Below are 12,285 nucleotides of genomic sequence, written 5' to 3'. Positions count from 1 at the left end.
TATTTACTGTAGTGAAAATAAAATGAAATGCTACACTTAAATGCTTGGCATAGGGAGTTACTTATGCATTATATTTACCTTATATTATTGTGTACGCAGGGGTACTTACAGTACGGTTTGTGGTTTTTAAGACAATTTTAATAAAATTAATAAAATGTATAAAATTAGAATGGATAAATTATCCATTCTAATGAATCAAGACTAGTCAGAGGGTGCTTTTACTAATAAAAAAGGACCATGGTTTTTTTCGGCTTTTCTGTAAAGTGTGTTAAAGTGTCAACAAGCTCTCAAATTATAAACAGTGCTTCTATCTTAATCCCGCAATTCTGCAAAAAACTCAAGGTTTCATAGTGATTGCCAATGCTTGTTTGGTTTTGCCTTCGGTTTCTGTTTCTGAAGCATTCTTAAGTGCTGTAGTATTGAGCTAGCATTTTTGTATGGCAGGTGCTGTGTTCCCTTTGGGCTGTCTTCGCTCTAATAGATTCGGATATAAGAGGTCCAGGCACTCCTCTGTAATGGAATCATTTAGTAGCTCTGTTGGGATGCTAGCCTTCCCCAACACCATGAAAATCCATTCATTTAGATAAATATACAGTGCAGCAGAACATCCAGCACATCCTCCTCAACCGAATGGAGGCTCCTCTAAATAGATAATCTGGGAAATAATGTTTGTGTCTGTACTGACCATTACTGTGTGTTGTCCTACTGATCAGTGCTTGATTAAGAAAACGCAGGGCTTGAAAATACTCATGCAACTGTATGGCATTACTAACAACATTTTGAGGTGCTGACTATTGTTGAAATGTAATACTTTACTCCTACTTATGTACATTTCCAGGAATGAAAACAGGCTTTACTAGGTGGCACCGTGGCTTAGCAGTTAGCACTGTTGCCTGGCACTCTCCAGGATCCGGGTTCAATTTCCATCTTGGATACTGTATGTGCGCGTAAAGTTTGCATGTGCCTGGCGGGTTTCCTCCGGGTATTTCCACAGTCCAAAGACATGTAATTGCCCGTAGTTTGTGGATGAGTGTGCGTATGTGTGTGCGATTTATTAAAATTTTATCTGGAGATATCAGACTGAGAGACCATCATTACTAACTTCCTTTTTTTCCTTTTTTACGTGTATCTGGATATCATATTGGATAAAAAGATAGTGAAGCAGTCCTTTTTCTCTGATGTAATATAAAATAATCCTGCAATTGATAAGAGTTACTGAGTCTGTTCATAAAAATGTGAAAAAAAAATCCTATTTTCTTTGCTTCTATGACTCGGAGATAGGGCCAATTGTCCATAACTACCCACTGTAACATGCTTACACAGATAGCTGATTTATTTCTAGAAATACAGCTGTTCAAGCAAATTACATCTGTCATTCTTCAGTGAAGAAAACACATGACCACATATGATGCCCCAGATAACAGAGACATATAATAACAGAGACACTTGATTTATAATGAACCTTTTTTTTTTTTTTTTACAAGTTCATATAAAAGTATTTAAGGTAGACATGTATGTGTGTTTAACGGTTTCATTATTCCATTCTGGAGTATTGTTTGCTTTAGTAAAACCGTTGTCTACATGACCGTAGCTCCCTGTGGATCGTAGTGTCCTATAACAGTAGGCTGTCTGATGCAAATTTGTATAAAGTAATTCATTGTCAATAAAAGAGGCCTAGCAAATACAACTGCTCCTTTTGAGGGGTGTTGCTAGGAAACCATCAGTGTGCAGATAAAATCCCCAGTGTGTCTTAGTCCAGCTGCAAAGCTAAGCATTGCTTGTGTGTGTGTGTGTGTGTGTGTGTGTGTGTGTGTGTGTGTGTGTGTGTGTGTGTGTGTGTGTGCATAAAGCCATGACTGACACATGGAATTTCTAAGTCCAACGATTGTTATAAACAAATGCTTCTAATGCTGTTAAATGGACCTTGTGAACATGCAGCATCCAAAAGAAATGCTCATTTAAATATGATTCTTAGCACACAATAGTATAGCATGAATATATATTTAATATATAGAGAATATATTTCTTTAATGTTGATTTGTTTGATACTATGAACCTTATTTACCTGCAGTGAGCATAAATGAGGCGAGGGATGTAGACTAATTGCTAAACAGAAAGCTTTCACTAGCACATACCGGCACAGCAACGGTAACACTGCTGCCACTGACCAGATCCGACTGGCAAGCTCGTGCGCTTTTTTTTTTATTTCTGTCACACATGACTAAGATTCCCCAAATACTTTTCCACTAGAGGGTAAGGTCTTTCTTTATAAAGGAGTCATGTAGACAAGACAGACCCTTGACGGAGTCACATTTCGGGTTGCAACTTAACTCCAATAATGTGGATACAAGGCTTAGTGCACTCAAACAGAGACCACAAAGTAGTGACCCAGATACTGTGTACTCCTGCAGTACCTCTCTCGTTTTTTTTTGCAATTCTCAGGTGATTTCTTTATTTTAGGAATACTGTACAACCTCGGGTTCTCTTTGTCAAAAATAGGGGCCACCATTTTCAGAATGTCTGTCCAATAGTGCTACCTATGATCTCCAGCCACACTCATGACACAAGTGTCATATTAACTACACCACCTTTTCTAGTGCATCTAACATCTCTGGCTGAAACTACTTTCTCTTTGCAGTCACCATGAAGCTTTCTATCCACTAGGGCCACAGACGTTGGCTCCCCGATGGAAGGCATGTTCACTGGCTAAAGAGTGATCTTAAAATGCTCCCTCAGTTGCTCAGAAATATCACTTGTCGACAGTCAGCACTTCAAAGCTCAGCAGAGTTTGTTCAGGGTCTTGCTTCCCTTTCCTGAGGTGTTGAACAGTTTGACAAAAGATCTTAGGGCCATCTTGAATTATTATTATATTTTTTTTACATGTCTTTCACAATCTCCCGCCATTTTTGAGCTTTTTCTGCTGCAGGTGACTTGGTTACTGATCATTTTTCCTGTCCCTTTTAACTGATCATGAATCATTCTTGGCCTTGAATCTTCTTAGTACCAACTGCACTGAATGTATGACTTGTGTTTAAACATAGTGTGTGGTACCAAAAATGCATCATCATTAGCATTATAAAATTCATAGTGATGTACACAGCCTGGCAAAACAAGGTGCCATTTCAGATGGGTCTAATCATTGGCTTGCAATGAAAATGACTAAGAATATTTAAAATGACTGAAATTGGTTAACCATCCCTCCAAAAAATATTAAAACATGGAAGGATGGTGCTGAACTGTCAACTTCTTAAAAATCATGGATGGAGCTCACTTAAACATTTGGTTGCATCATAAAAAAAAATCAGCAGTAGAAATTATAGCTACTGTATGTTTAATAGTGAAAGTAAGAGCTTTTCTACATGTTTAAATAACTCAGGATTGGGACTATATATCAGTTGAATAGCAATGGAAAAAGGTCATGTGGTCCACCAATTCCAGAGCAATAGGTGTGCCAGGGTAAGAAGAGAAGTGCAGGATGTGATGCCCCCATTATGCAGAGAGTCCACTGTACAAGTCTCTGGAGGCAGTGTCATGGTCTTTGGTTGCTTCCGTTGGTCAAGTCTACACTCAGCCAAGTCATGTGGCTAAATAAATAAATAAATAAATAAATAAAAGTCAGCTGATAACCTGAATCAACTAAATGACCAGGACTCAAATTGTGAAAGAGTCTTTCTTGGAGCATAAGAATTTATTTTCACACATGAACCAGTCACCACAATCTATATCGGTCAAACTAAATCTCACAGTGTGCACCAGTGTGTTCTTGACTCACTTCACTGTTTTTTATGGTGATACAGATTTCTCGATGCCAACTGAGCAGCTGAATGCATCAGTCTCAGTTTGTGATTTATTTTCCCATACATTCCCCACAGCATCTGTTGCTAAATAAATCTGTCAGTATTGCCTCAGCATGCCACTAACCTACCTGTCAAAATGTCAGTTATGATTTTAGAGAAATTCTTTTGCTTGAGGTAGTCTGTTTATATTGCAAATGTTTAGGAAAGTCATGTTCTTGCTTTTGTAATACAAATTTGTTTATCCAAGAACAATATATGATCTAGAAACATTTTGTTTTTTAGAAGAACAAGTTTCATTTCGTTGCAGGATATTATTGATAAGAACCGAAAGGGATTAGTTTATTTCAGTTCATCACCTAGAACAGTACTCTTTATGCACTGAGCAGTAAGCTACTGCATGGTTCATTAGTTCAGAATGTAACATTAGCCTCCAGTATATCTCAGATTTTTTTCAAACTCACATTAATATGCTTGTCTCTTTGCTTTCAGGAACCCTGCTAATGTCACAGCAGCTTCCGCAGTAAGCCCTTATCTTGGAGCACCTTCACCCAAGAACCATGTATCATCCCACGCCTCTCCTGCTCGCTCTGTCACTCGCACTCTGCTCCAGTCGTGAGTATTACTCACAATGATGTTCTTTTTTTTCCCTCCTCCTCCTCTCCAGCTTTCATTTCTTGCTCGTTTTCTAATTCTCCCTCTATATTCATCACAGCGGTGTGCTCCCAGTCTGCTGCCTCTGGTTAATTGCATTGAGATTAGAATGTGGCTGTCGTCTCACATTAGTCCATCAAGAGACGATCCAACTGATTAGGAACAGCACTTTCATATCCGGCAAGAAGAAAGCTCTGCTCACTGGGCCTAAGCGAGAGCATCAGAGAGAATGCCAAACAGAGGGCATCGGGTGGGCCCATGAGAAACAGCTGCATCATATTACCTACTGTCTGTATTTTAGATGAAACTGGCTGCTTTCTTGCTTTCAGGGTGTAATATAGCAAGGATAGCATCTTTGCCTTTGTAGGAGTTTCATATCACGGGTTTTGCTTTTATTAGGGAAATTTTCTAGCATTAAACCGAGCAAAGGAAATTGCTTTATTTTTTCTTTTCAGGGGAATTCCCTGCATTTTTCGCCATAATTTGGTCGTGGACAAATTTACTCTCACCAACGAACTCTCCTGCTGTCATATGATAGCTAGGGCTAAGATTAAGGATAACAGAGGCTTCTTCAGAAACATGTGAAATCATCCATTGGGATCTTTAAAAAATGCTGGGCATCAAAGTGCAGCTCTCAGAGGAACACACTGTCTGCCCTTTTCTGCACACAGTTAGCTAGTGTCGTATTAAAAGGAAAGATATATTATGACACATCTATGCCAATACTAGCATAAAGCTGGGAATGGGAAAACCCTTGCGAGCTGATAATTTACAATTTTTCTATTATATTTATATAGTATATAGAGACATATGCACTAGCTTTTAGTCTAGTAATGAGGATGTGATTGTGACAATCTTTCATCAATATAAAATCAGCCTTTGTTTAAATGTATTTTTCTTCTAGCTGCAGATGGTGAAGTTCCTGGCATCTTTGGTAAGTATAATCAATATTTGGTCTTAGTGGCTATTTACTGTGTCTGATATCAACACAATTGTTTGTCATAGACTACCATCGACCATCATGAGTTTACATGGGCTGGGTACCAGTTAATGCAGTTTCAATGCAGCATACATAATGAAGATGAGACTTGAGTACCTAAGACGCAGTACTATTGCATCTCTTGACAGATCAGACCAAACAAGTTTAAATTAATTTGTTGATTTCAGGGTTTGGATATAAAAGGAATTCAATGTTTAAATGACTTTTTGAATTGACTTTTGGCCAATCCAGCATGAGCCAAAGGTAAGAAAAATGATTGTTGTTTATCAACTACTCAATCACAGCGATCTCAGTTCAAATAAGAACTTGCTAAGGCAAGTGATTTAAGATGCCTGTAGATAGTGCTGCAATAATTGAACATTCAGTAGATTAAAGACCCAAATACAGTCATGTGTAAAAGCCCCCTCTTTTAATAACAGCAAAACTCTTTAGATCTTAGCGGGTCTTAGTATTAGCATATAAACATAAAGACAACCTCAGACAAACTATTAAAAATAACTTTGTTCACTATACCATTATTTAATTATCAAAAATTAAACCTTTGCCAGTCTCTCACATTGTTTTGGTAATTCATTAGTACATCGAGGTTTTTGGGCATTCGCTTATGCACAGCTCTGTTAGGGTCCCACCACAACATGTCAGTTGGATTGAGGTCTGGACTTTGACAAGGCCATTCCAATGCATTTATTCTGGTGTGCTTCTGATCATTGTCCTGTTGCATGACCCAATTTTAACGAAGCTTTATCTTTTGGACAGATGGCCTCACATTTGTAGAATGCACTGGCACACAGAGAGTGTTTGATCGACTTAGTGACTGTAAGGTGCCCAGGTCCTGTGGCTGCAAAACAAGCCCAGAGCATTACTTCTCCACTGCTGTGCTTGACATGAAATGCTGTATGGTTTCACCAAACATGGTGGCATTATACTTTACATTATAATATGAACACATCAGTTGCCTTTCTAACATCATTGCTTATGTCTTTCCTACTTGACATTGTGTTAACACACACGTGACTGTTTTAGACCAGCAACATTTTCTTTTATAGACGTCTACACACCTGCTGATGATCTATTAATCAATGGCTGATAATTACCTACTTAAATCATGTAAAAGAAGTAAGCGGGTACTTGTTTATTTTTGGCTTAATTTTTCGGCTTATACAGTATGTTGTTCATCTGAGCTTGTAATTGCCTAATACATAAACCCACACACTTATATGATTAGATGATTGTCAAAGACTGTCTAGAGACGCTGATATTCTTTTCAAAGAGGATTTGTTGGTTACCCTCTTATAAAGATGACCACTTTTTTTGCTATTGGTAACTCTGTGGTATGAATCATCACCAGAAGATGGGGATAAATGAAAAAGAAGGCTCATATTTGTACTAAAAAGTCAGCCATCTGAGTAAACAACGCTGTAGGCTGGGTTTCTTACAGCTCCAGAGACTGAGCACTCTGAGTTACTGGCATTTAATTTCAGGCTCTCTGCAATAAAAGTAAACAGACTGGAACAGCACAGGATGTTTATATTAATTTCACTCTGGCATAAATTATTAGTCACATTCAATTAGAAATCCAAACTGCGGAAAATTATGTGTATTATTATTATTATTATCATTGTCTGTAGCCCTACCTATGGCGGCACGGTGGTGTAGTGGTTAGCACTGTGGCCTTGCACCTCCAGGGTCCGGGTTTGATACCCGGCCAGTCTCGATTCCTGTTTCTGTGTGCATGGAGTTTGCATGTTCTCCTTGTGCTTGCTGGGTTTCCCCTGGATACTCCGGTTTCCTCCCACAGTCCAAAGATATGCAGGTTAGGCTAATTGGCGTTACCAAAGTTGCCTGTAGTGTGTGTGTGTATGTGTGTTGGGTTGACACCCTGTCCAGGGTGTACCGTGCTTCGTGCTCTAAGCCTCCTAGGATAAGCTCCAGGTCCCCGCAACCCTAAATGCAGAATAAAGCTGTACAGAAGTTGAGAGAGTAAGTGAGTGAGTCCTACTTACAGTACCATTTTTCTTGGATTTGGCTTGTCCACTGATCTAACACACATCCAAACGCGCAGTCATCTATTTTTCCATCAAAGCCCTGACAGGGTTGCGTGTTCTTTGGCAGCCAGACATTTTTCTTTTGATCCCTTTTGTGCATTTGACTCTTTCTCTATATGTACCCTTCAAAGCCTGAAGAGCTACTGTGATAGCTGCCTTCTGACATGTCTTCTTATTGCTTGCATTTCTTATTTTTACTTAATTTAAAGTAACAGAAATGTTGCTTTTCTGTCAGATCATGTGGGAAGTGCCATAATGGCCAGGGTATCCTGCTTAGACATGATGGATTTTAAGAGAGTTTGTCTGGGTTAGGTTCATATTATGTTTTTTTACAAATTTATAGCAAGTAAATTATAGTTGTGTTCGTGCAGCGGAGTTTAATTTTTAATGCTTAATGAAAAGATGTTTTGTAAATTTTAGTTTTTTCTTAATTTACAATACATGCATCCATAAGATTTGATCGGTTTAAATCTGTTTTTGAAAATCTCAGTTAGATCTGATTAAAGGAAGGAAAAAAATGCATACTGTCTACACAACTATTGGGAACAGAATTAAACAGATAGTCTGAATACTTTCTATCTAATTAAAGTGGATAATTTGATTAACGACCAGTTAAATAGGAGAGGAAAACTTCTCATTTTACACACTACATGTTGATCAGCATGGATGATGCTGTGATCAGTGGTCTCAGAGGAACTGTAAATGAACAGGGAAATTAAGTTTATCTTGCAAACTCTGTAATGGATAAAATTAGTTATGTTGATATTTTTGAGTCCTATTATAATAGAATTATAGTTCAAATTAAACTGGGACTTGTGATGAAATTTCTTGTGGATGAAGGTGTAAAACTGCATTCAGCGAATGGGAACGCCTGATCCTTGAATATCAACGGATAACTTGTTGCCATCTTGCGATAGAGGCGCATCTATCAATAGGAACTGTACACACAATCACTCACCAACACCCCTTGCATATTACAGGAACTCGGCTGCGGGTTATTGCCACATCCTTGTAGAGTCTTGACCTTGCTCTAAGCCTTTTCCACATGTTTAGGCCATTAAAGGAGTTCCAGCGTTTCAGACGTTAAGCCAGCAGTCTGATCATGACTCCTGCATACTGAGAAATTAAAAGTACATTGGTGTAGCAGGGGATTATATGGAGAACTAAAGTGAGTTTTTACTTCTCATACCTGTGTTCCGTTATTCTGCACAATTAAATGTCCTGGTTTGACTTGAACAGCTTTCGCATAATTAGGCTAAGTTATTTTTTATATTACCTTTATATGTTTTATAAATGTTGTGATAAATTGTGTTTTTCTTGTTATAATCATGGCTTTTGTCATTGTCATGTGTGGACTAAAGCTTGGCATTGAAAGGTCCTGCCATAAATATGAGTGCAATAATGGGTCCAAAAAAGCAGTTTGCATAGGACTGGCTCATGGGATTTAAAGGAGATGGTGGAAATTTTATTAGATCTTGTTTTCTATTGCTAGCTCTACAAAAACAATAGGTTTGTTTATGGTAATAATTCCAGAAATATATGTTTTATATATATAAAAACATTTAAATGTAAATAAATGTATTATATATATCTTTACAGAATTATTCCCATTACCTATTCCTCAGCTATAACTGGTCTTCCTGCTAGTTATAACTTGATTAGTGAATCCTTTTGCACTGCTGACAACCGAGGATTGGCAGTCACTGGATGATTGATTAAGCCTGTACTGTGTTCATATTCGCACAACCCCATTATTTGCCTGTTATTTAACAGAGAACTGGGTTGCTAAGTAAAATTCTTTATTCAGAAAGAACTATTCATATGTAGAACCATGTTTTATTGCTTCAATCAATGTGAGTTAAAACTAACTGTTTAACTGTAAAACAAGCATTATATTTTAGAGCCAAATTTTTGTCTGGTTTGCATAATCTAATGTGTTTTTTGTATTATGAGCAAATAGGTTTCTGAAATTGTAATATTAGATACAGAGGATTATTTTGCAGTGTATACAGTAAATATGTATTGCCTAAGGTAATTCCCGACTGTCAGACTCACATATAACTAATTCAGATTATTCCGTTATAGCATTTGTATTTGGGAATCTTCAGAGCAGATTGGCGATGCTCAATGGGCAGGTGTAATACTTGCATTCTTACTTTTGTAAAAACTGTCACCTTATTTTCAGTTGGATTTTATTTATATGATAGTATAGTAAGGGCCATCATCCATCAGACACATCGGGCAACTAATGCTTCTTATCTCTGGAGAGACGGCCGTCGTTTCTATAGACTTTTCTGATGGGTTTAGGTGATAGAATTTTTCATTATAGAAAAGTATTTAATAAATGTCTGTGAATTTTGTTAGTTGTAAAAAGAAAGAAAGAAAATTGTAGCAAATTGGGATGGAAGGAAAAGTTGGGATTTTTTTAGGTTGGGATGGAATCTAGAGAAAACCCTCCCAGACACAATCAGAACTCCTTACAGATAGTAATCCAATCTAACACTTAAACATTGGTTCCGGGAGCTGTGAGGTACCAAAGCTACTCACTGAATCCCTGTGAAGCCTGACTTCGTCTGCTGCTACTGTATATCCTGTAAAACTAGAACAAATCAATTAAATGGCGGTTAGAGGTTAGGTGATTGTGACCTCTGATTGCAAGGAAATATTTTATATGCCACTCTGAGTAAATGTTCTGAGTAAAAAAAAATTATTTACGTTTGGCACAAGCTCTGAAATGAGTTACTCTAAAAATATAAAGTCATCTGAATGTGTTAACCAATACACAGCACACCTACAGAATACAGTAATGTGTGTAGACAATATGTGGGCAAAAAGGAGCAGTCACAGAGTAATTATTAAAATTAGGAAAGCCTACAGTATGATAAACTTTATTATGACTTATGTTCCCACTACATCCACAAATTTTGGTGAAGGAAGTAAGAACTTATATAGAGCTGCACAAATTTTTTGGACATGTTCAAAAAATACTGGTGAGGAAGTGGTCAATGCAAGATGCTGGATGAACCTAAGAAGGATATACAGGTATTAATGACGGCATTGACCAAGTTATCATGTAAGGAACACCTTTTAGGCATTTTTATGGCAAGCATGCATGGCCCAGATGGGAGAGATGGCGTTGTCATAAGGATGTCACTTTGTTGTTACTTTGTCAATGGAGTTCTCCATGCCACATTGCAGAAGATCACGTTACATTCATATTACATTTTTGTAGTGCTTACCACATGCTTATGTCATGTTTAGAAAATTTAGTCTAAATACTAGATCCAATTCCTCACACTATCACTTTGTAATGAAAATCACTGCATGTGTCAGTGTTTATCCCAACCTGTCGGAGACAATAACAGCGTAGTAAATATGTAATAAACGCCTGCTAAGCGCGTCTTGTGATCTGATCAGACAAAGTAATAAATTGGTTAGATCTCACTGGTGAGCGCATGATCATGTTCATGATAAGAAATTAGTGACAGCGTGACAGACGCATTGAGAACCCGACAGGGACGTGGCTAGAAAGTAGACTCAATGCTCATTTTTCCATTTTAACTCGTTGCTTTCTTTATTATTTTTAGGACACAGTGGGAACTTCATGGTCTTGTTCGCAGTGTGAAGGGGCCTTTACTGTTAGCGTGAATAAACTGAAGTGTTTTTTATTTTTAAAACAAAAGAAATTAAGTGACTAATGATTTTATAAATCATATAAAACTTTTCTAATTATTGCATTAAAAAAATTCTTCATCTGAAAATTTTAAATAAAATATTTTAGAATTGCATATCAGTTATTAAAATAATCATCTTCATCTATTTTTATTTGGTTAGCTTTTATTGCAGTGATTTATATTTAAAAGACTTGTGATTGTTGTGTTGTTGTTCTGTTTTATTGTTGAATTGGTTTCATTTGACACAGATGACACAGTTTTCTCAGACGACAAAGTAGGACCTTTGCTTGGCTCCATGATGAAATCGTTCAGTAAATCAGAGCATCAGTGATGGCTGCGGCTCTATTTAATTGTTACTAAAATTGGTTGCTTGGTTTTCTTTTTTTATTTAACATTTTAAATCACAGCCAAGAACATTGTATATATCAATCCAAAGCCCACAAATGTCAGAGGAAGAGAGCTGAAGTTGCTTGCTATTCTCGTGCTCTGCTCTCTGTGCCCTGTCGAACACAACTCCCTGCCATCTGTCTCTTTTTTTCCACCTCTCACATCATTATTACAAGGCAAACCGGGACTTGTGATGAAATTTCTGCTGAATAAAGCTGTAAAACAGATTGACATTTACAGGAGACTTCAAGCACAGTATGGTTATGAGACTCTTAGCCACAGTAAAACATTTGAATGATGCAAACTTTGTCCGTACATTTGTAAATGAGAATCCGAGTTGAGATGGCACAGAGCCCACTGCATTCAGGGAGTGATTCTTTAAAATCTATGGATACTTGTTGCCAAGAAACATCTGTCTGTGGGAACTGTACATAAAGAAACAGAAACTCAGCTGGGAGTTGGTGTCAAATTCCCTGTACAATCTTGACCTTGCTCCAAAGCCATTTCAACATGTTTGTGCCATTAAAGGAGTTCCTGAGAGGCCAGGGTTTCAAACGTAAAGCAGGCAGTTCGATCAGCAGGCAGTACATTTCTACCTTGATGGGATCTGAGCATTGGGATAAGGGATAATGTGTTTTATACAAGTCCAAATTTGACTCACACATACCCCTCCTATTTCTCTCTTTGAAAAAAAGACCTCATCAAAATACTGCATTTCAGCATCATTTGCT

The 12,285-nt window shown here is 37.5% G+C and overlaps 1 protein-coding gene across 2 annotated transcripts in view; it reads left to right on the top strand.

Moving 5' to 3' along the window:
* cntn1a (contactin 1a) overlaps window positions 1–12,285 on the top strand; it is an 82,025-nt gene that overhangs the window by 37,460 nt on the left and 32,280 nt on the right. The window contains exons 2-3 of one of the 2 annotated variants that reach the window (XM_053483461.1): window positions 4,287–4,409; window positions 5,359–5,382. In XM_053483461.1, the coding sequence (XP_053339436.1) occupies window positions 4,355–4,409; window positions 5,359–5,382 (79 nt within the window). In that variant the 5' untranslated portion in view covers window positions 4,287–4,354. Of the gene's footprint in view, window positions 1–4,286; window positions 4,410–5,352; window positions 5,383–12,285 lie in introns of both variants that reach the window. The other variant, XM_053483456.1, reaches the window with a different exon arrangement.

The sequence above is a fragment of the Clarias gariepinus genome, chromosome 2, assembly GCF_024256425.1.
Source record: "Clarias gariepinus isolate MV-2021 ecotype Netherlands chromosome 2, CGAR_prim_01v2, whole genome shotgun sequence".
NCBI lineage: Eukaryota > Metazoa > Chordata > Actinopteri > Siluriformes > Clariidae > Clarias > Clarias gariepinus.
Note: the sequence above shows the minus strand (reverse complement) of the source record. Positions and strands in the feature narration are given on the sequence as shown.